Consider the following 27,564-nt stretch of genomic DNA (forward strand, 5'->3'; position numbering starts at 1 on the left):
TTTGTGCTAAACGCTTCGCTGTGTGCCTGTGAGCTCATGAAGTGGCCCCGTTACCACTATTAGTGTTATCTGCCCTCCTACCCCTGGCAACCTTAGCCTAAAGCGGTTAGCTGTCCAGTGACTGACAGTGTGAGCTGCCTGTGTGATGAGATGTGACTGCCTTGACTTCAATCATGGAGGTCTGCAATTAGCTCTATCTGACTGCAGGCACCTGACTAGGTGTCATCCTTGTGTGCTTGCTTGTGTGCTGTCCTGAGATTTTGCTTTGTTGCAGGGCTGGTGCAGCGGAGCTGTGAATTGATGTGCTTGGTAGTGCTGCCAGCAAAAGTGAGTTGCCAGGAAATGCATATGACTGGTCAGAACTGCGGGATGGGTGATGGGGAGGCTGCTAAATGCTGGCCTCTAATTGCAACGCAGCTGCAGCATTGAGCAGAAGGCTGCTTGGGCATTTTCATACCTCTGCCTGTAAATCGGAGGTTACCAGCAGCCCGCTGGGTACTGAATCTTGCACTTTGGGACCAAAGACAGTGATGATTGTAAAAGCAATGGACAAAGGAAGTCTTAATGAGGCTTTAGTGTAACACCAGCATGGGACTGACATTTCATATTCTTATGTGTGTATCCTAGATTTGAGAATGGGACTGCTGGATGCACTGACAGATGCTGCTTACTTGGTAAGCTGCTTGTTTCTCAGTTGCCATAAGAGTTTTTTACTACTTGACAGTGCTAACTGCTTTCTGTAACTGAAAAGAAATGGTATGGACCAGTTGAAATCATGTGACTGCTATGGACTGCTGGAGTTTCTAGTTGGTAAGAAAGAATGAATGTGGTAACCTGGGGTTAGTGCAGAGCTTGTGCTGACCAAAACCAGTACAATTATTTCCTGTTTAACTTTTTACAGGTTAAATTAAGTAGTGGGCTTTTGCAGGGAGTAGCCCTGATCTTAAATGTTTGGAGTAATGTGGTAAATGATTTGCTTCAATGGCTAGATTAGAGCTTCTGTGTGATGTGAATGAAGGTGTGGTTGGGGCTAGGGCCTGAAATGCTGAGGTCAGGTCCTCCTCTGAGGAGGAACAAAAGTAACAAAAGTGTTAAGTTTCTCTAAGCGTGTACTGTTTGTGATGATTAATTCTAAGCAATGGGAATCTCTCTGAAAGAGACTGAGGAGGACTCTTGCACTGAAACAGTACAGGCATTCAGACTAACTCTTGAAGCACTGCCAAGAAGAGTGTGTTAATAAAACTTCACTTGTTACAGAGTGAAGCTTGTGGGGAGTTCGTGTGAGAAACAAGACTAACTTAGGTCTGAGGTAAGTGCACAAACGGTTTGAGAATTACTGGGACATTGTCTTTGTGCTAAAAGTCTAGTGGTGCATAAATCAGGTACAGTTTGTCTTCCTTTATTGTACTCTGATTGTCCCACTCGACTACTGTGGGAAGAAACATCATGTGCTTTTGAAGCAAGAATACACTTCTATGCAGTCCTCAGTCTGACTTGAAAAGGAGGGCTCTTTCTGAGCAGATACCCTAACAATTCCTGCACTATAGTCAATGGTAAACTTTTGCCTAGAGTTCTGTTTGTATGAACAGAAGATGGGGCCTCACTAACTCTTAAAAAATGGGGTTTTATTGCTGAACGTCGGAGCTGAATCAGTGGAGAGCACTTTGCCAGTACAGTGTTGATGTAGTACAGCAGTAAACGTAGCTCCTGTCATAACTCGTATCTGATGTGTCCAGCTAGTCTGTGAACTGACACTGGAACCCTGCACTCTTGAATGGAAAAGAAAACACCACCAGCAACCCTGTATGCTTGTGGTTGATGCTACTTGGTGGTGTTTTGCTAATCTTGGTTATGTTGGCTGTACACAAATTTAGGATCAAGTTCTAGATGATGGCTGTACAAACTTACTTCCTCTAACAGACTGGTTCTCACTTTTAAGGACAGGTTTTCAAGATGATTTCTATGGGACTTTTAGCTTAGGTATCAGAACTCATTGAATACAACTTTCTGCTCAGGAGAGATGGTATCACAAAGTGCAAGTAGTGGCTTTGTGCTTTTCCCTGATTCTTCTGATGTTAGTAGTTCTATATTTCCAGTTCAGTTAGGATTTGTAAGCTTTGTATATCCTATTTGGGTGTTGGGATTTCTTGTCAGTTGCCAGCTGAAATGCAGCCTCCTAGTAGATAAAATTAGTTTGGTGCATAGAATGTCATAGCTAAGGAAACTTGCATATAGTGATGTCTGTTATTCTGAAACAACTTCTCTTTCTCAGGAAAGGATTGTGCTGTCTGCAACCTCACAGGGTAAGACTATACAGCAGATGAATTTTGTTTAAAAACTTGTGAAAATATTTGTAGCCACTGATGAAACTTGATTCTGCCAAATGAATTACTGTGATATTACCATTTCTGTTCCACTTTTCTCTGAGGTTACAAAGCTGCTGTGGAGCTTTTAGCAGTTGTACTACTGTGTATGTTGATTGTCTTTTCTTGCTTCAGGTGAGGAGGCAACTTTGAAACTGCTGTGTGAAGAACTGAGAAGGTGAGTGTAACTGTAGTAGTAGTGGAGTTTATCTGCTGGAACAAATGATGATAACCTTACCTTGAACTCTCTCTCTGAACAGAGATGAAAACCCAAGGTCTGAGTTGTTCCCAGCAAGCTTCTTATGTTAGTTTGGTGCCTTACAGTGGTTCTTGTGTCTATCTTACTAGGTGGAAGATTGCAGAATAATGAGTTACACTTGCATGAACAACATTAAAAAAGCCAAGGTTTTATTTACCACGCTGGTAATGTTTGCCTGATGCTGATTGGAACCAATAAAATATTGTAAATTCTGCTTCTTGTTGTGAGCTTTCTGACTTGAACAGCTTGCTGTAAAATAGCTTTAGGCTACTTAAATTAAGCATTTGAAGCTTTTGTTAGAGCAGAGAATAAACTAGTTTAAATGCCAGTCCTGCAAGTGTGTTGCTTGCAGTCAGCTTGCAAGTAAGTGTCAGCTACTGCTAGTGTGCAGACTGCAGTTGACCTGACAAATACCAAAATTCGGACAAAGCTAAGTAATTACACTAGTAATTAGTGTTTTGTAGGTGAGAGCTAAATGCTACTACTTGTGTATTTGCTCTTAAAATTAGAGGCCACCAGTAAGTCTGGTATTAGATGTTCAGATGCAGATGGTGTGCATAGAAGAAGCATACATCTTGGATGCTGTTAACCCTGTTCTGCTGGACTGTTAGTCTAACCTGATCACTGGCATTAGGTCTGGAGCAAGACAGCATCAAGCCTCCATGAGGAAGAAAAAAGTTGAGTAGAGGTGGGGGATTTTGATAATACTCTTTTTAAAATAAAAAACTGCTTATGAGGCACTAGGGCCTGCTAAAGTATTGCTGCCTCCCAGAACTTATGGTAGGTTTCTTCTCTGAAAAGCTCATTTAATTTCTCCCATCTTTCTGTTGTCTCATGGGTGATATCAGTATGGGAAGAGTCACCTCTGAAGAGCTCATGCTTCATAATACTTGAGGTGTTGCTGTAGCACTTCTAATGAGAAGTAAAATTAGACACCCAAACTGTTTTGCAGGAGTATTTTCAATAAGAGGAACAGGTTTGTCATGTCTCCCTCCTACTCCAGCTGGTGCAATCTACTTGAGTTCAAATTACATCTTGTAGGAAGAGCTGAAATCTTTTTAGCCAGGACAGTATTTCATCCTAGAGAAAATGAATTGGACGTGATCCTGTGTCCATGTGCAAATTAAACCTCTTCTGCACTAAAGCAAAAGCCATTAATACGGTCTCTTTTCACCCAGAGCTGATTAGTAGCCTCTTAATATTTTTCCCCCACCATTTTACTTTTTAAAATACCACACTTCGTTGTGCCTGTTAAAGAGCTTGAAGGGACTGTCATAGCCTGCGGTATAGAAGAAGTCTTCATGGAATGGTTGGCCTCTGTTCCTTAAGGTTCTGGCCAGGACTTCAGCTTCCTCAGCATATTTCTCTGGGGAGGCAAATCCACTGAAGGACCTGGTAGAGGTGGAAAGGGGAGGGAGTTTTGTTAAGAGTTCAAGTCCCTGCTTTTTATTTTTGCAGTAGGAAACTTCAGGCTTGCAAAGCATGTAGTGTTTGAGCACCTCTTGTGTGGTTTGTAGTTAAGTAAACTATGCAGAGCTAGCTGTCAGGGAGCATATGGCTATGCATGCTATTTTAAAAGGTAGGATTAAAAAAAAGCAGGTGTCCAAGAGGATTCTCTAGGCTGCATTTCTATAAAACCCAGTCAGTGCAATATTCAGGAGTGTGCTGAAAAACAAATGTTTTAAAACCTGGTTTAGTAGGACACCCCTGCATAAGAAATACTTCCAAATGCTCAGGTTTTGCCAGTCAAGGCTCTGAACAGTAGGATCTATCCACAGTTAAAAATCCCCGTCAGTAGATGAACCCCTTTCAGCAGCTGCCTTCATGTGTCAGCTCTGCTGGTGCTGCTTACCGTACAAAGATGGCTGCTGCCTTCCGCTCTTCAATAAACACATCCGAGTCAGTAGGCTGGGGTGGGGAGTCCTGATGTTCAAAAGGCACAAAGAAAGAGATCTTGATGTCTGAGCAGCCAGGTTTTATCAGGCATGTGACTGGTGCAGTCATGTCAATCTTCATTTCTAGAGGAGAGGAAAAAAATGTCTGATCTGCAGGCAAAGACAGTGCCCAAATGCTGCTGTAAAGGGTGATGCAGACTTAGCCTAAAAGCTGAAACCAGCCTCAAGGGTAGAGTGGAGACACGTGGTTATTCCACAAGGAAAGGGAGCCTGCTGCATCCCACAGCTGATCTATTTTACACTGTTTGGCCTCATCTCCCATTTGTGCTGCTTGCAGTTCAACACCAGCACACTGTACCTTTCTCATTCTTCCCTTGGATGTAGTGGAAGAGTTTGTAGAAGCCGTGGTTCATCGCCTCCTTCTGGTTCTCTGCCTTAATGATGGTGCTGACCCACTTTGCTGTCTCGTACTGACGCAGCTCATAGTCCTTTGCCTGAAAGGTAGCAGAAGTCTCAGTAACCATGAGATGAGTATTTCAGATAATCAAAAGCTACTTTTTCCAAATGCGTGTGAGAATATTGTTGCAATGTGCTAACACTGAGCAGTTGCTTTGCTGCAGACTCTAGGCACACCCCCAGCATCAAACTGTTTGATGCAAACAGCAAAACCATGCTGCTCTGCCTTAGGCTGGGCTTTTCAGAGCTTATAAACAGTGTGTTCCTCTCCCCCTGTGCAATTGGGTGTCAGCAGTGTCTATAGTAACATTTCCCAGCTTTTCCATGCTCATCAGACTGGGAATCCCAACCCCCCCTTAACTCTGCAGCGCCCTGACTGTAGAGAGCTCTGTTCCATGGCCTGCAGCGATTACCATCGTCTCTGCTGCGCTCCACCGAGGGGACTGCAGATCCAGGGACAGAAACAGTTGCTTGAAGGATTTGATCATGTTGCCAGAGCTGAAAGGCAGATGCAGGTCGTTAGCCTCTCTCCAATCAATGTGGTATAAATGGGGCAGAGGAAAGCTCTAGGGCTTTTCTGCCTAATGCCAAAGAGCTTTTCCTCAGCCCCTGATCTACAACCTTTCAGTGACACTTGAGAAGTGACTGGAAAAGTTCAGGTGAAAGACCAGGTGCTTTCTAAAAGGCAGTTGTCCCTGAAATTATGAAAGCCCTGGCTTCTACTGCTTATCCCCAGTGATTCAGCAAGGGCTGAAGTCCTTTCAGCTCTAAAGGAACCGACAGAGGACCAAGAAGCTGTCTCTAGGCCAAAGTGGGAGTGTTCATCTTCCAGGATACGCTGTCTTCACCTCTGGATGCAAAATGGAAGGTTTGTGGTTCTGAAAGAGGCAGTTTTGTGGAAATCCGTAAGTACAAAGGACTTGAGGACTTCAGCCACTTTGCTTCTGGATGAGGTGTTGGTGTTGATGGGTACTCTGGTATTACTGATTGTGCCCATAACTTTATCAGGCCTCTCGTAATAGTTGGTGCCTTTCTTAAAGGCCTGTAGCCCTAGAGTCCTGTGAGTAGATGAGATTTTCTGTATTTATGAGTATGTAGCTACTTGCCTGGGTGGCCTTCACAAGGAAGGAAAAAGCTGAAAACGTGAAACCACTCAACTTCCTCTCGCTGTCCCAAAATAAAGCCAGTGCAAATAATCAAAATCACTACTGAAATAATCACATCTGGTGAAAAGTCTTCAGATTTTAGGAGCCTTCATCTGTGATTTTTGTCAATGCCAGGCAGATGGTGGTGCATAATCCACATCCCAAGAAAGTCTCTGCTTTCTGTTACGCTACGATGTCCTTTGCAATTTGCGTTGCAAAGACAGCATATAGTTAATTCAGCATTACCTTGATTCTTAGATCGTAGCACGTTGTTTTCTCAGAGTGTAACTTAATTGTAGGTTTCTCAGGTAACAGAACAAACTCCGCTGTTATTTTTCATTTCTCTGCCTCTTCAACTGTTAGTAGCTGCCCACACAACAAGAAGCACCTGCTCTGTCGCTTGTGGCTCCACTTTTTTCATGGGCTTTCAGTATTAAAGGTGCACTGGTGCACCTCACAGCATGTCCTACCTCCAGTTGTAAGGTCTTTAGGGTGTGCCATCTTTATGAATGCCTGGTTTTGTACCATGGCTGCTTTTGTAAAATCAAGAACTGCCTTGTGCTACCCAATTACTTTCTCACCCGTTTACATTTTCTTACAACACGTTGACTACTGCTGAATACCATTAATACTCTCCTGTGCAGCCTACTGTAGGTGACCCTGCTTCGGCAGGGGGTTTGGACTAGATGACCCACAGAGGTCCCTTCCAACCCCTACTATTCTGTGATTCTGTACCCTGGTTTAGAGGTGACTACATGGAGCTTTCTCTTTGAGATCTATGAGGTTGAAATGCTTTTGATACAAAAACACCCCAAAAAAACCTGCTGGCACTGGTTTCACTTACAGTCCTTAAAATTAGAAGTGCATGGAGCGCCTCCTGTGTGGAGCTTTTTCTAGCAGCTCCTTCAGTTGTCACCGTGGAGCAAGGAAGGATCAGAGAACAACACAGCAGGAGGCTGATGCCAGCCGCTAAAAGCAGGCGATGTCCTCCTCCCTGTCCCAGCCTGAAGGTACAGCACCTTCAGCAGCCTTCACCAGAACGACCGGTCACCAGGGACTGCTGCGCAGTCCTAAGCTGTGCTCTAATATGCTTTTTGTCAATAGTATTTACAAATCAACAAAGCATAACAATAAAGCAGGAATCCAGTCATTTTATTAGAAGCAAATGTGAGCAATGATACTGAACCCTCCTACAGTAATTTATTTTATCCATTGCCATTTCAAAGGCAAGGATAATGCTGCTTTGCTGTCACTTCGCTTTCTATTTCTCCTTCCTGCAGCCTGATGGAAAACATGTTTCTCCTCTTCGTGTGCTCCCTGGGTATGCTGTAAAGCAGAGAAGTAAATGTTCCTCTGTTTGGACGCCTGCTGTTGTAGCTGCTGTACTTGTTAATTCCAACCCCTCCCTGACACACCTTTTCTTAACTGAGTAGTTAACTGTTGGATGCCTGACAGCTCTGTCTTGTATAACTGTGGCCTGTACTGTCGGTGGCTGCACATCTGAAATATTTTTGAGTTACATAAAACAATGCTTCTGAGGGGGGAAGACAAACTGAGAAGAATCCTCCAAATATTTACAGTTCAATTACTTTCTAGATCTCCAGGAAAGCTTAGCTTTGAGGTTTCCATCTGTTCATATAAATGTGACCGTAGAGTGTCTAGGCTTTCTGCGGCTGTTACAACACACGAGCCAAAGGGACAGAGAGCGTAGCAGGCATCTTCACGGTTTACGCTGATGTGGCGAGTAAGCATAGCCAGAACATGCCATTCCACAAGCTGCTAATTATATGAAGAAAGTGGAGAAAGTAGAGCTACTTACGTTTTAAGTTGTCCTTACCCTTCTAGCTGTTGCAGCGTGTCCTGCTGAGGCTGCACGTACTCGTGAGATGCTGCGCGTCGGTGTTTATTTGAGTTTCATCAAACTCCGCCCATGCCTCAGCCCTATGCGAGGGAGATGCTGTTATGCAAACCAGGAGGTTGTAGCCTTCTCTGGGTCTTAGTGGGGAGCTCCCACGCAAATACTGAAAGCCCCACCTACTACTCATGAGGCGACACTGGGTCCAGTGCGTGAGCTGACTCCATGAACAGTTTTGCGCCCTTGTGTAAGGCACGCTTGTTTAACTTCCCCTGGTTTCCATGGCTGTGTGCCCACATATGGCAGGGTCAGCGGCAGGTTTTGTGCTCTCGGGAGAAAGAATTTCACACAACTAACATTCCCCCCCAAAACTCAGATTACACGAGAGTGATGGTACAGAATGTCGGCTTTTCCTTCTTACCCCTGGGGTAAAACGGTAGTTAGAAATCTGTCTGTAAATTAAGCACAGACCACCCTCATGAGATTTCTGCTGGCGTGTTATGAAAGGCAGACAGTGTTCTATAATGGCTATTTCAAGTGGTATTTGAGACTAATCAGCCCCCTTAGTCCTTGGATATCTGCCCAAAGGGGTTACACAAAGCTATTGTGAAATTCTGTCCTGCTCATAATGCACAAAGTGAAGCTGGGCTCTTCCTTTAACCAGCAGCAGCTCCGGACGTGTTTAGGAGTGAACACAGTAGAGCAGATGAAAACTTCACCGTCTGAGTTGTGAGAACACCTCTGTGTTTCCCATGGTTTGTGCAAATTCCTTGCAGCCAGATTCAGCTAAGCTCTCTGGGACATTTGAAATCAATAGCTGGGAATGACTTCTAACAGGAAACACGCTTTGCTTGCAGAGAATTTCATTAGCATGCTGTGTGATACGCTCCTGTTCCAAAACGGGGAATAAAAAACCTCAAACCCATACCAAATAGCAATTGCAAACTTGTCTCTCAGGCCACAAAGCTCTCTAAAGCCACAGAAGTGGGGTGGTGCGAAGAGTGGTTTACTAATGGAGCCTACTGGAACGTAGGCCTGAAATGTGGGACCAGTTTTCAGTGTGCTTTGTCCTTTCATTTTGCAGAGTAAACTTGCTCTCAATTTTACCTGTGTTCTGCTTGGGTCAAACAGGAGAATCAGCAGGGCGTATCGGAGAGGCAGAAGCTGCTACTTTGTGGTGTTTGCTCAGGAGCTACAGGCATGCAAAGGCACATGCTTGTGTAAGGTTAGCTGTTACGTTACTCTGTCATCCTAACATTCCTGTCAAGCGTGTACTAGTAACTGTTTTATCCGGAGTAGAGAAGGCCATGTAAAAAACTACACCCAGCCACAACAGTTGGGCAAATCTCAACAAATTTGCCCCAGTCACGTGCACAGAGAAGTACTGCCTTGAAAGGGGAGCAATTAATCTGTGAATTCTCATTTTGTTTCTGAAGCAGAAAGGCCCAGAACAAATCCCCTGTCAGTCTGTATGTGTCCAGCTGATGTTTCTGTCCTTGACAAAGAGCTAACTGTTCCTGGTGGTGCAGCCTGAGGTTGGAGAACAATGAGCAGTGTTTTCCTGAGAGGTTGTTTTCCATCGCTCTTGTTTTTCACAGATACAGTGAGAGAACATGTCAACAGTTGGAAGAGCCAGGAGGGCAGACATGAGGACATGTATTTTGTGCATAGCTGTATATGCACCCGTCCCATACATAATTAGGGGGATGGAGAAGGGATTTTGACACAAGATGACACAGTCTCACTGGTACCTCCAAATAGGGGAAAATCTGAGTATGCTAACACTGTTGGACACAGGAAGATAACATGAAAGAACCTTGAGGTCCCAGGCTATCTCTGCCGCCTGAGGAAAAACAAAACCAGGCAGCAGTAAAGGCTCATACTGCTTACATAAATAGCAACCACTTCTTGCGCGCTGTAACTCTAATGCAAAGAGTTGATGCCTGCAGTGGAGCCATAAATGTACAAATTAAACAGGCAGTAATTAAGTCTGAAAGGTAGCCTATGACACCTCTGTTTAATGTCATATATATATATATGTCTGGGACTTGGCTGGTGTTTTCGAGAATAGCTGACAAAGCAACGTTTTTCTGTCCTGTTGCCTTAAAACTCGAGCAGAGATGAGGGCACAAGCACATAAAAGCATGTGGTACTTTGTAGCTGAACTTTGCTATTACAGCTTCTGCACAGAACGCTGTAATGAACTTAAATAATGGCTCTTCAGGCTAACAGCTTCTGTTGGATAAGTATAAGGACAAGCCTGTGATACGATCACTTGTCATTTCCGTTTTTCCTCTCTATATATATCTTTCCTATCTATAACAAGCCCAGACAAGACCTTAAGCATCATGCTATATAGCAGAAATGCTTACGTCTGCTCTGTGGCAACCTCACAATAGCTGCTGTCAAATTCATGCAAGTGTGCTGTAAGCTGCCTTTATCCCAAGAGGCAGGCACAGACTGCTTGCACAGAACAGGTGAATCTTTTCCGCTGGCCCAGTTGTGTCAGGATTGGAAAAGTCTGGGAAAAAGTGTTTTGTTACAGTATGATTAATGATAACCTTGAGTCATGTTCTAGTAATGGACAAGTCTGTAGCGTAATAGGAAAAAATGGCATGTGAGGGGCAGGGGGCTGCATGTGTCTCCAAGTACGGCCGCTCACCCATGCTAACAAGTGGTCTGAACCCAAACTACTCCAGGCGGTTTTGCGTTTCTGCCTGAGCCTGTCAGAGCATCAGTTCCCCTTGCATTTGATCATGATTTTGATTTAAAAGAACTGAGGCTTTTCATGTATAAATGGCATTTGCTTTTGCAAACGTACACTTATCAGATGCTGCAGAAGCCTCGTAACTCAGAAGCTGAGCATGTGAGTAGTTACTGTAAATAGTACTCCAGGGCAGCAGAAGTGTCTCTATATGTGATTAGATGACCTGTAGTTTTCTGCAAATTCATCTCCCAAAAGAAGCCTCCTACTTCCTTGCTCTAACAAAAGAGAAATCCTTCTAGCAAATTCCATTTTCTATCTTATTCTCACTTCCAGCAAGGAAAATGAAGAAGCATAAGCGTACCATCTTGTAAAGAAGCAGCTCACTGTGCTGTAGCACTGTTTCAAGGAAATTCCATATTACCCATTGCAAGTTGGGCAGGTGAAACCTCTGCCATAGCTCTGATGAGATGGTATTTAAACATTATGCTCCAACCTACATGTTTTATGTCAGCACACCAATTTGTTACCATTGGATTGGCCTTCAGCCAAGAATGATCAGCTTTCTGGAAATGGATATGTGGATTTTGTCCACCGTGCTTTTTGCCTCATTCCAGCTAATTAGTTACAAATGGCACATGAAACGATTGCATCTCCCTGCTACCTTGAACAGCTGACTCAATTGACAGCAGTATCTAAAATCTTGCTAAATGAGTGACTCCTCGTTAGCACCTTACTTCATCAGAGATGGCGAGGAACTGGTCAGCCTTGACCAAATAACAAGCTTCCTACATCCAGCATTGCTCCATCTTCTAGCAGTGGGGATTTTGGTAGCGGGTGTGGGGTTTCGGTGGGCATTTTTGTTATTTAGATTGTACAAGTAAGGCCTCCAGAGACGGATTCCTGAAGAACCTGGTCTGTCTCCCCATTCTCAAGATGAGCCAATATTGCGTTCTGCAGCAGATGGCACTGTTGTTTGCGTTCAGAGGTGAGTTTTACTTTTGTACAAAAGCCCCTCAAACTCTCTTGGTTGCCAGTGATCACTTTCGCTCGTTAATGGATCCAGTGTACCATGATGGTTCCTTCTATTTCTAAAGCCTTACACTGGAATATACTCTAGTATCTATTAGTGAACTGTTAATGGGAAGATTAAACATTTAAGGATCTTAACATCTGAAGAATTAACATCTTTGCATGTTAAACATCTTTTGTGCAGCAGACACACGAGTCTGAATGTCTGTGGTAGGACAGTTAAGCAAATCCTAAATTAGGAAAATCCTCCAGGTTATGCTCAATTCTAGAAGAGTTAAACTGGCAAGCTTCCAGGCAGAATTGATAGCCAACTTAACAGTTTAAAACTCCAATTTAAAGTCTGAGAGGTCACTATTTCTTTTGTTTTTTTCACCTTTAAATTTAGAGCAGTGAAAATGAGGTAGATGCTCTACATGTAATGACATCACGTCAGCTTCTCAGATGATATACTTCTGAATACCAGCCAGCCAAGACGGTATTGAACAGAATTTCATCACTTTCATAGGTGTTGTCTTTTTGAATTTCTGCCATTGTTTAGGCTTGGGTACTTCGTTCTGAAAACAGATTTGGGTCTGTCTTTACAAGAGTATTATATCTGGATACATTTATTTATTGCAGAGAGAAACAGAAGTAAAGGGATAATTTAATTATGCCCAACTGGAACTGCACTCATGGTAGCTTGAGAAATGGGAAAATCCAGATGTCAAAACTGTGTGTGGGTAGAAAGAAGTGTGATTTGGGGGAAGCGGAAATAAAGGACAGGGGTGGTAAATTGCAGTCAGTGTAGAAAATTTTGGAAGTGGTAACACAGCAATAGCAAAAAAGTCTGGGGGACACTTGCAGGGCCCCTGGCTTTAGTAGTTAACCTAGCTCAGCACAGCAGTTATTTGGATAATGGAGTAATAGATACATGAATCCACTATCTTGGCACATGGCAACAAAAAAGCATTTATAATTTCCCCGTTTGAAATTGTCTTATGGAGTTACTTAGATGAGCTTTTGACATTCATGTTCATTTCTTTTCCTTATAGAAAAATATATTTTTATTCCTGTACTTGTTTTGGAAGAATAGCAACTGATTTTTGTTGTTGCTTTCACTGGTGTCCTTATTATCCTCACAGCTTTGGCACTAGTGACACTTTACTGCTTATTTCAGGGGTAAGTGGGAAGACACTTTTCCGGTCACTGCACAGCATGCTGCAGCTGCGCAGAGCCAAAACTCTTCTGCCTTGCTCAAAATTCACAATGCAGACTTTGGAACCAGAATGTGAGTTCATGTATTCAGAGTGTCCTGAATATAAACTCCCACAGCCATTTAAGCCTTCCTAAATGGCTTTTGTTTTTTTCTATTGGAAGGATATGTTTGGCATTAAACATGCACTTGAAATGAGTACAAAGGAGAGAAAGTATTTTAAATGGTGACAGTAATGTCGTCTTTCTCTCACCCTTAAGACTCTGAACTCATACACATCCTTGGCACTGCAGTTTGCACGTGGTATGCGAGCACTCAGGAGAGCAGCGTAAGGGGACGTGCAGGTGTTCATTTGCTGATGGCTGCAGGAGGAATGAAGAAAGTTAGTAATTACCCACTATATGATGTAGTCCTGCTGAACTGGATCTATGCTGTCCTTCAGACCTCTGTGGAATAACTTGTGTGTGTTGGTTTTGGCTAAAGCACAGTTCTTTTTCCTGCTGGTAGTTACATAGGGCTTTATCAGTGTAAATATCAGAGAGTCTTAGAATCTTTACCATCGTTTTCTTAATTGCATTCCTTCCAAAGGTAAGCAAAGACTGCCCTGAAACACAAAACCCTCGCCCAAGGACTGGGGGGGACAGAGGCAGTGAGGACAGTCAGAAACAGCGATCATGGCTTTCAGGGATGTAGGAAAACAGTCCCGACCCTGAACCAGCACTGAACTGGGGAAGCGATGGGCTGGGGCAGCTCTAGAATTTCTCAGAATGTCTCAAAACTACTGTAATCCCCTCTAGGCAGCTCTAAACTGCTCAAAAAGGCCTTTAATCATCTCTAAAGAGCTGTAAGGACCTCTGTGTTACTGCAGTGAGGCAATTGCCTCAATACAGATGTAATTTACACAACTCTAAGTGGTCTCTAAACCACTCTAAACACTTTCTCATCAGCTCCAAACTGCCACTAAATGGCTCTAAATATCTCTTAACAATTTATTACTGCCTTTAAAATGCCTTGAAACTTCCTGTAAACAGCTCCAAAGATCTGAAGAATAACTCCAGATTCCTCCAGAACTCCTCAAAAGCACACTAAGCAGTTTCGAGGAGCTCTAGTATCCCTTGAAAGAGTGTTAGCATCCTCTGAACTGCACTAACATCTTTCTAAACCAACTCTAAGCAGATTTCAGATTCATCTGATTTTATCTAGAACTCTTCTATATTGATCTGAAGATCCCTGAATTTCCTTCAGGCCTCTTAAACTCCTCCAATGACATCTCAAACTCCTTGAATATGCACTGAGGTGCTCTAATACCATCAGACAGCTACAGAGCACCTCTGATGAGCTCTTGAAGAGCTGTTACTACACCCTCTAGATCACACCTTTTAAAATCATTTAACTGATTCTGAAACACTAGGGTGCTGCTAAACCAGCCTGGACTTACTTAAACAGCTACAGATGCACCGCACTGCTCTACAACACATCTAAACAGCTCCGAAACTCCTAATCGGCTATAAACAACGGTGAGAAGCTGTACGTTCCTCTAAAACCTTCAGTCTACCTCTCTGAAAATCCTCTAAATAACACTCATATCTAAAATCATCCACGCTGCTTTAAGCAGCAGTAAAATGCTTCAAAATAGGTCTCCAACCCCTCTCAGTCTCCTTGCAACTGCTCTAGAACTCCTTTCTGCAGTTCTGAAGCTCCTGTTTAGCGAAACAGCGCTAAGACTTCTCTGAAGTCCTCTAAAAGTGCTCTGAACAGCACTAAGGAGCTCCACACCACTCTAAATTGATCTAACTCCTAAAGCCCCTATAAACAGTTCTAAGCAGCTCTAAAATCCTGTAAAGTGTGCCAAAATTCCTGTAAAGTACTCTAAACAACTGCAAACTCCTTTATCTCTTCTAAATCTCTTCTAAAAACCTCAGAGCACCTCTAAACTGATCTAAAGCTCCTCTGTGTTGCTATAAGCAGCACTAATGTGTCTCTAAATACATCTAAAATGCCTCTAAATCTCTGCTGTAGAACTCAAAAAACTCCTCTACACAGCTCTAAAATTCCTGTAAAGAGCTCTGAGCAGCTCTGAAACCATTCTAGACTGATCTGTAACTGCTACAAACTGTTCTGAGCAGCTCTAAACCACTTCAAGCTACTGTAAAACTTCTCTCATGTGCTGTCCACAATGCCAAGTAGCTCTAAAACGCTCTTAAAATACTCAGAAAATCTTCTGAACTTTCTCTGAATGGCTCCACAGAGCACTGAGTTGTTTCTGAGGCTCCTGAAATACAGTTATTCTGGGGCTGGTGCGGCTTAACCTCTTCCTTAATGACCTGAGTGATGGAGCAGAGAGCACCCTCAGCAAGTCTGAGCTGGGATGAGTGGCTCACGGACTGGCCGGGTGCGCTGCGTCCAGAGGGACCTCAACAGGCTGGAGAAACGGGCCAGCGGGAACCGCAAGAGGTTCAGCAAAGGGAAGTGTAAAGTCCTGCTCCTGGGGAGGAACAGCTCCAGGCACCAGTACGTGCTGGGGACCAGCCGGCTGAAAAACAGCTTGGCTGGAGAGGACCTGGGGGTGCTGGTGGGCTGAACATGAACCAGCAGTGTGACCCTGCAGTATCCTGTGCTAGGAAGCGAGTTGCCAGTGGGTTGAGGAGGACATCCTTCCCCTCTGCTCACCTCTGGGGTGTGAGGCTCCCCGGTTAAGGGAAGACATGGACTTCATAGAGCGAGTCCAGTGAAAGAGCCTCAAAGATGATCGAGAGATTGGAGAATCTGCATTGTGAGGGGAGGCTGGGAGAGCTGGGGCTGTTCAGCATGGAAAAGGAAAAAATACTCATGGGGTGGAAGAGCATAGAGAAGAGGGGATTTCTGGCAGAACATGATGAGCCTCAAAGAAAAAAATACGTGTTTTCTGTGAGAACCTGTTAATAAAGCCAAACTCCTGAGAATCATAGAATCATACAATCATTAAGGTTGGAAAAGACCTCTAAGATCATCAAGTCCAAGCATCACCCCAACACCACAATGCCTGCTAAACCATGTCCCGAAGTGCCGCATCTGCACGTTTTTTTGAACCTGTCCAGGGATGGTGACTCCACCACTGCCCTGGGCAGCCTGCTCCAATGCCTGACCACTCTTTCAGTAAGGAAATTTTTCCTAATGTCCAATCTAAACCTCCCCTGATGCAACTTGAGGCACACTTGAGAAAGTGATGACTGCATGTGAACAGCCCACAGTGAGCATATTTTGGAGTGGAGGAGGAATACCATGAACCCAAACTCCTGAGATTTTTGTGTGACTACATGAAAAATGTGCTCTTGGAGCACAGAACAGCGGGGGATTGTTCTCTCTACTGCAGGCACTGGACGCTCTCAAAACGCGCTCTGATGGAAGATCCGAAAGTGCATGCTGAAGGCAGAATGTTTTATTGCACCTGTTTTATGGGTGGGTGTCGAAAGCCCAAATGGTTTTCCCCAGGAAGCAAAGCAAGCCCACAGGAGAGCCCCAAGCTGCAGGTGTTGAGGTGTATTCAAGAAAGACTGACTGGAATCTTTTTGGTAGTAAAAGAACTGCAAATTAGAGGCACTGCCCCCCACCACAGTGGGCATCCATCGGAGACGATGATTACCTGCATAGCCTGCAGCTAGATAACCATGGCAAGGAACAGAAGAGCTAATTACGACTTCTTAGGGAGACTGAGGCACAGAGATCGATGGCTGGCTCGTTTCTTCAGTGCCACAATTTTTAAGTTAGATGCTCGGGACGGGTTTGAGACCCCGAGGGTGAAATGTGCGCATTCGTCACTTGGAAGAAGTGCAGAGACGTCAGGTGAGCTGGAATGATGCTGAGCGCGTTGGACGTGTGGCATTTTGTTTTACAGTAATGATAGTATTTTCATGCTTACCCTCAAGTTACTGAGCTGTAATTTTAGGTTTCATCTGCAGCTGCACCTTTGGTTTCATCTGGGAACAGAGAAAAGATGAAATTTGACTAATCAGTGTGGGAAAAAAAAATAGTATTTTAATCAGAGATGCTCTTTATCGGCGTTCCCAGGCCTCAGCAAGCTTTTGCCATGCCCTCTGGCGCCGATTCCCTTTACGAGAAGGAAGCAAAAAGAGAACCCCTTTTTTTTTCCAGCAGCGACTTGTGCCTGGGCAGAGATCCCCACCGAGATCCGTGGAGCTGTTGGCCAAACGCTCCCACGTCTCTGGTGCCACGCCTCGGCCACAACCCCCCGCTGTGTCCCCACACGCGCAGGCAGCTCGCTCCCTCCTTCCACGCGGCGTTTGGCGAGTTGGTGGGCGGCAGTTGACAGTTCAGAGCAGCTTTAGCCTTTCGACATGGCTTGGGGAGTGTGGGCTGCGGGAGGCAGAGGTGGGTGGGGGGCACGGTGAGGCGATGGCGGTGATGGCGTGAGGCGATGGCGGCCATGGCGCCTCCTCCACCCGCCTCCTGCCCGCTGTGAGGTGATGATGGCGGTGACGCCTCCTCTGCCCGCCTCCCGCCCGCCTCCCCGCAGCTTCCAGCGCCGGGCTGCGGGGACCGGCGAGGGGAGGTGAGGGGCTGGGAAGGGGGGAGCCAGGGGGTGCTGCGGCCCCGAGCGCAGCCGGTTCGTGGGACGGCGAAAGGACAACGGAAAACATCTCTGAAATGTAACCGCGCCGGGTGCTCCCCGTGCCTTCCCGTCCCGGGATGATGCTGGCTGTGAGAACAAGACAATTCTCTCCGACCAGAAATAACCCCCTTGCAAAGTCCGCTTCTTCTGGACTTTGTCCAGTTTTGCTGTGAACAGAGGTCAGCTGAAACTCCGCTGAAAGAAAGGCGGCGGTCATGTTTGTCTCTTTCTTTCCCAAACAGCTCAATGACACCCGGCAAGAAGTTACGGGGCCTCGTAGCTGCTACGATCACTCCGATGACCCCTGATGGGTGAGTAGGAATCCCTGTCACAACGTGGCAGCTTGTCAGAGTTGCGCTGCTTACTGTTCCCTTAAAACCCAGTCTCCCTTCTTGCTCGGTTGTAACTGATCAGTTTGGGGTTTGCTTTTAAACCGGATCTCTGATGGGATGGGGAAGCGAGCAGGTTGGTCCCAGTGGCACTGGAGTGGGTTCCCTTCGCCTCTGTGTCCTCCCGCTGCCCCACAGGTCCTGTCGGTCTGGGTTTGGAGAGTTTGGATCCGTCTCGCATCTCTTTTTCTGCCGCTTTTGTAGGTGCAAATGAAGTCGTCGTAAGGTTATGCACGTGGAGTATTGCAGTATTTTCACATTTGTTAAGGCGCATCGCAGTCCTAGCTGAAAAGGGCTCTTGAGAGCTAGAAAATAATTGTTAAAATCTGCAGGCCTTTTAGACTTTTCTTTGCCCTAGCCAACTCGTGCATGCATTCACATGTATGTGTGTGTGCATGGAATTAATCTGAACCTGAAGAAAATACTGCAAGGACTGCACAGTTCTGAAAATAACATCAAATTGAGAGTTGAAATTCAGCCTTCCTCAAAGCGGCGAGGGTAAACAGATGTCCTCCCTACTGCATCTTGATGTTGCAAGACAGAGTTGTTTGGAGTCAGCAAAGGACCCTGAGCTGTGCTGATGGGGGATGTGTCAAGATATGTCTGTGTTTTTGAGGAAGATGGTGGAGGTTTGCTAGTACAGTCTTCTGAAAGTGAGCCTTTACTTTTTGAAAGTATGATAAAGCATGGTACTGTCTCAGGGAACACATTTGCATTGCAGTCACTGCTTCATTCCTTACTTCAAAGGAAACTTATTTCCAATTTCACTTTTATTACTACTCAAATTTATTGCAACGTGGTATTTGGAGAGTGACCTGGGCCCACTGCCTGGAATGCCTGGCCCTGGGGAGACCTGTCTGTGAAAGCAGCTGTGAAATTTTGGGTGATGCGTGAACCCAGTCAAGGTCCCAGAACTGACTTCCAGACTGGAGGGTGGGTCTGTGTGTTTGACAAATGAAAACGATGGTGAAATATTGTACACTGATAAACAAAACGAGTTTGTCCTGCAGAGGAGATAAACCTAGAATTCAGTTTCCCCTCTTTGTCAGGGAAGTCTGTTGCTTTCCTCATCCTTTAGTAAGAGAGAGAGAGAGGTCAAAGTCACATCCAGCAGATGCCATTTCACTGCCTGTGTCCAGCGGTTGCAAGTATAGTTTAACTATTTGCTAGCACTTGCATAAATATCCCTGTGCTCTCAAGAGGACTCTTGTTTCCCTCAACAAGGAGGTTTGAGTGCCTCTCGTTCTCTCATATCTCCCCAAAAAAGTCCTTTGCTGTCATGAGCCTGCAGTAATTACCCATTGAGATAAAAAGTTGGAACAGTGAACTGCTTGTCAGGAAGAAGAGAAACTGGAAGAAAGCATTCAGAACTGAACTGTTACCTGAAATATTAAACAGATGCTGAGGGTATCATACCTTGGGGTAATTTGTGTGTGTACAATTGCAAGGCTTCAAAAACACGTCTTTTTTTGTTTTCTTAATCTCTAAATTTAAGATATCTGTGGGTGGAGACTTATGGTTGCTGAGGCTTCTAAGGCTGCTGCGGTTCCTTTCATTTCAGACAAATTAACCTGTCAGTGATTCGTCAGTATGTGGATTATCTGGTAAGCGAGCAGAACGTGAAGAACGTTTTTGGTAAGTTTTTCTTTGACAGAAACTGTGTTACACCCCTTTTGCCCGGATGGCAACCCTATGATATCTTGCCTGGTGAGAGCTGTAGTGGGAGGGTGTGCAGATGTGTGATCATCCTAGACTTTTATATTCACCAGGGAAGAGCATGCAGGTGATACTTAGGGCATCTGCTTTTGCCGACAGCCCATTCCTGTGTGGGATAAAATAAGCATTGCCTTCACACAGTGACATTTCCAGAGATGAATGGATAATGCTGTCTTGGCAGAGAAGACTCGACTGAATGATTCTCCACTTTCCCTGGGCAAGATACAATCATGTGATTGAAAAACATCAGCTCGGGAGTCCGGGGAATTCAATGGGCTCCTCAAAGCCAAATGGGCTTCTCTAGGAGACCTGTGGTGCGCTGGGTGGTGGCGAGGTGGTCACTGCTCCCATCTCTCTGTTCTGCCTCCGCCTCGGGGAGTGCTGTGGGAGCAGCAGGGATGGCTGGGTAGAGAACATAGCATCTGCTGAGCCACTTCCATTCACAGCCCAGCATAGTTAAGTAAGCTGAATTCAGAGGGAAGATTTTGGTTCAAAGCTTATGTGGAAAGAGTGCCAAGATGAAAACCAGAGCATGGCAGTGTCTTCAGCTATCCCAGTTGAATCTGGTGTTTGTGACGACTGGGCATGCTGACATCTCGTCATTTTCCAGGGATGCTTTAGCCTAGGTAGGACACATGGTTCTACTCACGACAGAGACACCAGATTTCAGGCCAGGCTGTTTCCCTGGGGCGGAGGGTAGGCGATCACTCTGCCTGGCTGGCTGGGCGTCCCTTTGTGCCCTTGTCATAGCCTGACTCACCTTGCTGGGGGAAGGAGGTAGCGGCTGCTGGGGATGAGGTGCTGGGGGGCAGTTTCCCAGTTTCAGCAGCTCATTCTGCCTCGTCCCTCCCACCACCGCTGGTCCTGAAACACCCAGGTTTCCAACACAAGCATTTAGTGATGATAACACTGGTTATCATCCGCTGATGTGGACCATTGCTGTCTTAAAATGAGTTAGGGGAAAAATATCTCTGTTTTATATCATCGAAAGGGTCAGTTCTTGTCTTCAGTAAAACCAGCGCGTGTATGCCAGGCCTCAGCAAGTGTGGTGTGGTGTGTTGTATTGTGTTGAAACAGTGAACGGCACAACAGGAGAAGGGCTGTCCCTTAGCATCCAGGAGAGGAAACAGTTGGCGGAAGAATGGATGTGCCAAGGAAAAGACAAGTGAGTAGCTGAGAGGGAACAGGGGATTCCAGATCTCGTGTTACAATATAGGCATGCCTCACTGCAAAACCACATCTGCTGATGTTTTTGGGGTTTTGTTTGGAGTATTTTGTTGTTGGGCTTTGTTCCCCAGCTCCTTTACCTTAAATCTGTATTTTTGTTAGTGCCAGTTAGCTGGTGTCCCTTCCCGCTGCTCAGAGAACTTGTAAGAGCCCTTTTCTTTTATATTCTGAGCGTTAGTGGGACAGAAAAGGGCTCTGGGGGAAAAAAAGGGCTGTGCCCTTTGCTTATTGCTGAGAAGAAATAGAATTAAAGAGCAGTCTGCCTATTTATGCCCTGTGAGCATTTCTGAACCTTTTAATATATGAATTAAATTATTTGTTGTGCGAGAAGATGAGGAGTAAAGGGCTCAAGTGTTTCCCTAAAGGTGCAAAGTTGGTGGCAGAAGAAGGGCTTTAACCCAGATCTTCAGCTGTGTATCTGATTGCAGGTCTGCTCTCTCTCTTGTACCTGTCGTAGTCTGATATCACTGCTGCCTTCTCCTTAGCTGCTAAGTCAGAGGATGTGGAGAGGAGGAGGTGTTTTGGGTGAGAAGGATAGTGAGCAGAAATAAACTGGTGTGGAGGCTTGCGGTCTGTATGGATATAAAGGAGAAACACAGAAATGGGACTGACGGACTGGAACCTGGGAGACCACCTTGGCAGGAGCAGACAAGCAGTCAAAGGTGCTGTTGTGAGGCTGGACTCTGCTGGTAGCTCTGCAGAGCAGTAGGTTTAGAAAGCAAAGATACGCTTTGATACCATTTCCCTTTCTCAGCTTCCCCTTAAATCCTTCATGTCTTAAATTCCTAATAAAATGCTAAGATTTGTCCCTCCTTGACAGCCTTGCAAATATGATAGCAAGGAGTCACACATGATTCATATTTGCAAATGTGTTTTCATGCCGCTGTCGTCATTTTCCCTGTTTGTCTGCTTGTCAGGTCAACACAGGTTCCAGTCCCTTTGAGGTTTAATCTAGCTCAGTGAAGTCCTTGTTCTGTGGCTCCCTGGTCTGAAACTATTCATTTTGGCAGTCTGGTATTTTTCACCATCACTGAAATCTCCCCAAACCTTCTGAATTTCTCCTTGTGCAGACTGGATCATGTGATCATTCATGTGGGAGCACTAAGTCTGCCAGAGTCCCAGGAGCTGGTGGGTACATGATATGATGCCTTTTCACTATGTGTGTAGTAAATATAAAGCAGATGTACCTTCAGGAACTTTCCATTCTCTCATTTGTAGGCAAGACACGCAGCAGCCATAGGTGCTAGTGGTATTGCTGTAATAGCCCCCTTCTTCTTCAGACCCACAAACAAAGGTGAGTAGATGTGACTGCCAGACCTAGAATCGTAAAATCACAGAATGGCTTGGGTTGGAAGGGATGTTAGAGGCCATCTATTTCCAACCCCCTGTCCTGGGACCTTGCACTTGGCCTTGTTGAGTCTCACGAGGTGCGCACAGACCCACGTCTCAAGCCTGCCCAGGTCCCTCTGGATGGCATCCCTTCTCTCCAGCGTGTCCACCACACCACACCACACAGCTTGGTGTCGTTGGCAAGCTTGCTGAGGGTGCGGTCGATCCCACTGTCCATGTCACGAGTTTCACCTCTAAGAGAATGAGTGTGAGTTACTGAAATCGGTTTGATTTAAAATAAATCCCGTCTTTGCCTTCCCTAAGGTCTGCCACTGAGTTTTCTGACATTTCAGGTTTTTACATGACTTGCTGTGTATGGTATACAAGCCATAGATCGCCTCTCCACATACCCTGGCTGCTGTGAAGCTGAACTCTCTTTCACTACGGATAGTTCGCTTCTCTCACAGGGCTACTTGCTTGTTTTCTTCCAGATGAGCTGATTGCTTTCTTACAGAAGGTTGCGTCCGAAGCCCCCGCGGTTCCATTTTATTACTATCACATTCCTCCTCTGACGGGTGTGAAGAGTAAGTACTGCTTAGTCAGCTCCTGCTGAGCCCGTAGGCTCCTAGCAACCTGCGTAATCGCAGTGGCTGGTGGAAGTCGTCTGCCAGCCTAGACCAGGTGTGTGGCCTCTGCTCCCGTCACTGCAAGCTGTAGTGGAAAGGATCCTTTCTGAAAATGGGAGGTGAATCCAAGGCTGGAAAACAAACTGAATTCCTCTTCATTGGAAAAAAGTCACAGCTTGTGAGTACTGAACAGCTGGGACGGAGGAGGGGATGCTGACCCTGGCTTTGCAGTTAGCGTGGGCCAGGATAGGTGATCGCCTTGGATAACCATAGTTGAATGCTGTTCATGTTTGCTAATAGATTAGGTGTGAAACCACAGTGCTTCTCAAGTCCTATTATTTAGCAGAGGAATGAGGAATAGAATACAGAGCTTCGGTTACTTGCTCTAGACAGCAGGTTATGTGGTGGTTCTGGATGTATGAATTGATACTTACTTTTAAATACGCTATTGCCAGTTCACTCCGAAACTTCTCCAGGGTTTTTCCTGTCTGATCTGGTAAAAGTAATGCTTCAAAGAGGGCGGAAAGAGGTCTTTTGTATAAGTCTGGGAAATATTCACACCAAAGTTGTCTTACTGGTTGTTGTAGAGCTATATAGTTTACTAGGCCTAAGCCGCAAGTGAACAACTTGTAAAATAGCAAGTCTCCCTCTTGGAGGCAAGACAGGGAAATCTCCCAGAACAGGGGTGTGTTTCTTCATACGAGGTTGCTGTTCTGCGCAGTTCGTGTGGAAGAGTTGCTGGATGGAATAAAAGAGCAGATCCCCACCTTCCAGGGCGTGAAGTTCAGCGACACGGACCTCCTGGACCTTGCACAGTGTATAAACAAGAATGAGAGAGAGCAGCTTGCATTTCTTTATGGGGTGGATGAGGTAAGAGCCTCCTCTTAAAAATTATTTTTTCCATGACATTCTCTTCCTTCAGCCTTGGGGAGAAAAGGTAACCCTGGACATTCAGTGCTCCCTCCCACCACCCCTCTTTTTTTCTTTTATCTTGTTATGTGAAGTAAAAATCTTGTTTTTCTTCCCCCACCCCAAACTAGCAACTGTTGAGTGCGCTGGCAGTAGGGGCAGATGGAGCAGTTGGAAGGTCAGTACGGCTTGGACTCCTTCCCCTCGACAGACACACCTTACCGTTACGTGTTCCACTATCTACACAGTATTTCTCTAGCTGTCTTCTGTCACAGCGGTGGAGGATGTTGCAGGGTAAGGCTGTACCGCAGCAAGCAGACAGACGAGCTAACGCCAGTGCTAGCAACGCGACAGTCATATAATCTGTTGTTTTGGAGTATGCTAGTTCAGGTGATTATTGCTGCAGTCTGTCAGCGGACCCAAAGGTTTCAACAAATTTCTTCATCCGCATGGCAACTTTTTGAAGTAGGGAATCATTTTTATCTTTATTATATGGGTAAGGAACCAAAACCCAGAGAGGTTAAAATAATTTACCTTAGTTCACATGAGAAGTCTGTAAGGAAAAGGGCCCTGCTGAGTTTTATTTCTGATTTGTCTTCTGCCCCTCATACCAGGCTGCTTAGATGAATTACTGTGTGATATCTGCCTTCTGAGCAGATGATCCATTGAATGAACAAGCAACTTGAAAATTAAGTGATTGACTTTCTGTGTTGTCTAACTGGTTCTTCTTATTTTTAACTTTGAAAAGCATTTCCATTTGGAAAGAATTAGGAAGAGAAATCTGCTCTCTAAACTCTTCCATAGTTTAGACATAGTTTAGATGCGTGACAGTATAAACCACACATAGATTGCATGAATCTCTATCATCATCATGATGGCATTCTTACAGTGTCAACAGAGAAAGCCTGTGGCTACCTCTTTTGTTTCAGAGGTTCTAAGCTCCCCCTTTGCATTTAGTGATTTTATTTTTGGTTTGGGTTTTTTTTGGCAGTACATACAACTATTTGGGGCAAAAAACCAATCTGATGTTGGAAGCCTTTGCAAAGCTGGACCTTCCATTAGCACAGAAGTATCAGGTACAGTGTCTTTACTGTCCCCCCTAGGAGCAGCCTTCTTTCTTCTCTGGCTTTACTGGAGCTGTTTTCCATCTGGTGTTGTCATCCATGCCCTGAGGTAGCTTTATTAAAGCAGACTTCTTTCAGCTCCAACCTAACTTGTTATTCATCTCTCCTCACCTTTTTGACCAGTCCTGACTAACTTTTAACCAAGGTCTGCCTTACTCACCCTTCAGCTCTCTAATCTCATCTACACAGAGGGAGCAATGGGCTGACCTTTTTCCTTGAACAAGCCCGCAATGGCCAAGCCCCTTGGCTGGGCATGTTCTGGTGATACCTGTCCCAAAGCAGCTCTGCCTTGACCTCTCTTGGTCTTGGGCAGCTTGAAAATGTTTTCAAGGGATGTTTGAAGCATCCTTCTTTTGCCTTAAAATAGAAGTGACTGCAGGCTGAAAGTCTGAAAGGCGTCTGAAAGATGGTCTGCTCGGGAAATCTCTGCACTAGGCAGTGGATATTCAGATTTGTAAACCTTTAGAGATGATGTGAGACTTACCAGTGTTCTCAGACTGCTTGCAGTGAGGGACAGCTTGAACAGGAGTGACAGACTGGGAGGCAGTGATGGCTTTCTCACATCCCTCCCTCCCTCCCCTGTTCCAGTGGAATTCAACTAGTATTTCCCATAGGCTGGCCAGGTGGCCAAGAGCTTTTCTCAAAGCTGTGCAACAATTGTAGAAGATGTGAATATCGTAGTAGCTCTAGATGCTTTGTCATCTTAAACTCTGAAGGAGTTAATAAACTGCTGTCTGTGTTTTCTAGTTTCTCACTGGGGAATTTCTCAACTTTGTCATCAAACTAGGTAAGTTCTACACTGCCGGTGTCCCTCGTTATATCTGAAAATGCAGACTCGGTGCGCCAGAAACTCTCGTGTTGCTGTACCCTCAGAACTTCCTTCCGGAAATATTTCCCAGTGAGAAAATGTTGCGTGTGCCATTTGCCGAGTTCGCAGCAGCTGGGAGCTCAAGGAAGGGAGCTGACCAAGCATCCCCGACAGATACCACCCTCACTTCCTTCCTTCCTCTGTGAAATATCACAGCTTTAAATCTGTGGCCCTGTGATTTAACTTTTTTTCTTAGCCTGACTCCTTCTGTGGGTTGCTTTTTTTTTTCTGTCTCCGAAAGCTCATTTCTAGCTTTGTTTCTGGAGAGTCATTTTTCTGAAATGGTCGTGCTCCAGGAGGAAACCACCTCTGATACTTGTCTCTCCTGCCTTGCTATCATTTATGAGTAACTCTGTCCAAGGCTGTGCAAGGCCAAAGCATTTTAAAATGGAATTATTTTCAGAAACAAACCCAAGTTTTAGTATAAAAAGCAATTAAAACCAACCAAGTCAGAGTAGTGTAGGGAGACTGAATCGGACATTTCATGGTTTTCACTTAATGAAGAGAACTGCTCATTGGGTTTTTGCTCTAGATACGCATGCCCCAATGAATCTAGCTGAGCTTTAGAGCTTGGCTGTATTTCTTGGAGTAAAAGTCAGAGGAAATGCATCATTGTTTAGCCTTATAGATGGAGGCAAACACTGAATTTCCAGAGGTGCTTAAGGAGACTTGAGCTATGGACAGAGAGGCCTCCTGAAGTTTCCCATGGTGGTTTAAGCTGGTACCCAATGTCATCGTCACACATCAGCAGGACATTGCTGCTCCTGGGGCTTGCTTTGTTGTGAATCTGCACCAGGGGATAACCATGAGGCTGCAAACACCGGGCTGCTGGGGTGGCTCAGCCTACCCCTGAAGGTCAGTTTGAAGTAGCCCTGTTTTTGCGTGGAGGACTCTCACTGTCTTTTCCGTGTCGGGGCTGCCCAGCAGTACGTTTTGGCAAGGAGAAAGGACCACACGTACAGCCCTGGTTGCCTGTAATACTGACGCAGTAGTTTGCAAAGTGCATGTCTAAAAAAATACTCTACTTCGTATCTTTATGAGGGAAACAATAATGGTGTAATAGATAAATAAATGTAGCAAGTAGACGTAATTTTTACTGTAATGTCTCCTGTCTGCAGGCACGGTCACCTCTTAGTTCCACTGTTCTCCCTTCCGAGAAGTGCTTCATGCCGGATTAGACAGGAACTCTGGAGCCGCTGCGTTTTTTAACACCTGTATAGAGACTGCTTTAAGCAACACAATGCAGAAATGACCCGGTTTTGCTTTTGTCCCCCCAGGTTTTGGTGTTGCCCAGAGTAAAGCTGTCATGACTTTCGTTTCTGGCATTCCCATGGGACCTCCACGGCTTCCGCTTGCCGACGCCTCCGCGGAGTTCATCGCCCAGGCCAAAGCCAAGCTGGAGAGCATTGCGTGGCCAGATGGCGACTGACGCTCGCTTCCCTGTCGAGGCGGAATCGGCGGCTCCTTTCCTGGGACCTGCTGTCGTGCGTTCCCCGCGGGACAGGTCGCGGCGTCGCTGGGGGAACCGGCCGCCTGCCTGCGCGCTGTCCTGCTGGGGCTGGCCTCGCTGGCGCGCGTGTGGTCACCACCCTGGGTGACTTCGCTCCCCGGGAGCGCGGCGCATCCCGGAGTAGCCAGTATCTTTTATTAAAATATTATAACAGATATTGCCCAGTCGAAGGATGCTGACTGCTTTTATCTAGCAAGGAGGAGGCTCTGTCGCTGCCTTCCCTCCAGCCAGGCGATGTTTTCCCCTCTTGTGCGACGCCCGAGCCAGAGACGCCATCGCGGCGGCGACGGTGCCTGCGCGCCCCCCATGCGCATGCGCGGCCGCTGAGGAGACGGGGCCCGCGCCGCCTCCTCCGC

The 27,564-nt window shown here is 45.6% G+C and overlaps 2 protein-coding genes and 2 non-coding genes across 11 annotated transcripts; 3 read left to right on the forward strand and 1 right to left on the reverse strand.

The window, feature by feature from the left end:
• The first annotated feature begins 1,110 nt into the window (after positions 1-1,110).
• On the forward strand, positions 1,111-1,189 carry LOC142361816 (small nucleolar RNA SNORD79). The gene has a single exon (XR_012764434.1). It is a non-coding gene; the product is annotated as a small nucleolar RNA SNORD79 (small nucleolar RNA).
• Positions 1,190-2,355: 1,166 nt separating this feature from the next.
• Positions 2,356-2,431, forward strand: LOC142361822 (small nucleolar RNA SNORD47). Its single transcript, XR_012764440.1, has one exon. It is a non-coding gene; the product is annotated as a small nucleolar RNA SNORD47 (small nucleolar RNA).
• Positions 2,432-2,503: 72 nt separating this feature from the next.
• Positions 2,504-27,382, forward strand: NPL (N-acetylneuraminate pyruvate lyase). 7 transcript variants are annotated; one of them, XM_075422656.1, is made up of 12 exons: positions 2,504-2,541; positions 17,753-17,821; positions 19,461-19,534; positions 20,693-20,780; positions 21,913-21,970; positions 22,061-22,136; positions 22,663-22,755; positions 23,519-23,667; positions 23,838-23,884; positions 24,698-24,782; positions 25,578-25,617; positions 26,976-27,382. In XM_075422656.1, exons 2-12 carry the CDS (start codon positions 17,757-17,759, stop codon positions 27,125-27,127), a joined length of 927 nt encoding a protein of 308 aa, XP_075278771.1. In that variant the 5' UTR covers positions 2,504-2,541; positions 17,753-17,756; the 3' UTR covers positions 27,128-27,382. The 7 variants fall into 7 exon arrangements, 6 of the variants coding, with proteins under 6 accessions (XP_075278771.1, XP_075278770.1, XP_075278773.1 ...); XM_075422655.1 differs by lacking the exon at positions 2,504-2,541 and adding an exon at positions 15,794-16,723; XM_075422658.1 differs by lacking the exon at positions 2,504-2,541 and adding an exon at positions 16,920-17,269.
• On the reverse strand, positions 2,748-8,124 carry HEBP2 (heme binding protein 2). 2 transcript variants are annotated; one of them, XM_075422661.1, is made up of 5 exons: positions 7,956-8,124; positions 5,387-5,471; positions 4,876-5,011; positions 4,475-4,640; positions 2,748-4,014 (listed from the first exon to the last, which is right to left on the reverse strand). In XM_075422661.1, the coding sequence occupies exons 2-5, from the start codon at positions 5,459-5,461 to the stop codon at positions 3,840-3,842; spliced, it is 552 nt and encodes a 183-aa protein (XP_075278776.1). In that variant the 5' UTR covers positions 5,462-5,471; positions 7,956-8,124; the 3' UTR covers positions 2,748-3,839. The 2 variants fall into 2 exon arrangements, with proteins under 2 accessions (XP_075278776.1, XP_009937873.2); XM_009939571.2 differs by having other exon boundaries at positions 7,938-8,124.
• Positions 27,383-27,564: the final 182 nt, after the last annotated feature.

Source organism: Opisthocomus hoazin, chromosome 6 (assembly GCF_030867145.1).
Source record: "Opisthocomus hoazin isolate bOpiHoa1 chromosome 6, bOpiHoa1.hap1, whole genome shotgun sequence".
Classification (NCBI taxonomy): Eukaryota; Metazoa; Chordata; class Aves; order Opisthocomiformes; family Opisthocomidae; genus Opisthocomus; species Opisthocomus hoazin.

Coding starts and splice junctions, on each gene's coding strand:
- HEBP2 (XM_075422661.1), bottom strand. CDS start 5,461: ATGATCAAATCCTTCAAGCAACTGTTTCTGTCCCTGGATCTGCAGTCC. Junction 5,012..5,386: donor GGAGCGCAGCAGAGACGATG/GTAATCGCTGCA, acceptor GCTACCTTTCAG/GCAAAGGACTATGAGCTGCG. Junction 4,641..4,875: donor CCAAGGGAAGAATGAGAAAG/GTACAGTGTGCT, acceptor CCTCTCCTCTAG/AAATGAAGATTGACATGACT.
- NPL (XM_075422654.1), top strand. CDS start 17,365: ATGATGGCGGTGACGCCTCCTCTGCCCGCCTCCCGCCCGCCTCCCCGC. Junction 17,822..19,460: donor ACTCCGATGACCCCTGATGG/GTGAGTAGGAAT, acceptor CTTTCATTTCAG/ACAAATTAACCTGTCAGTGA. Junction 20,781..21,912: donor ATGTGCCAAGGAAAAGACAA/GTGAGTAGCTGA, acceptor CTCCTTGTGCAG/ACTGGATCATGTGATCATTC.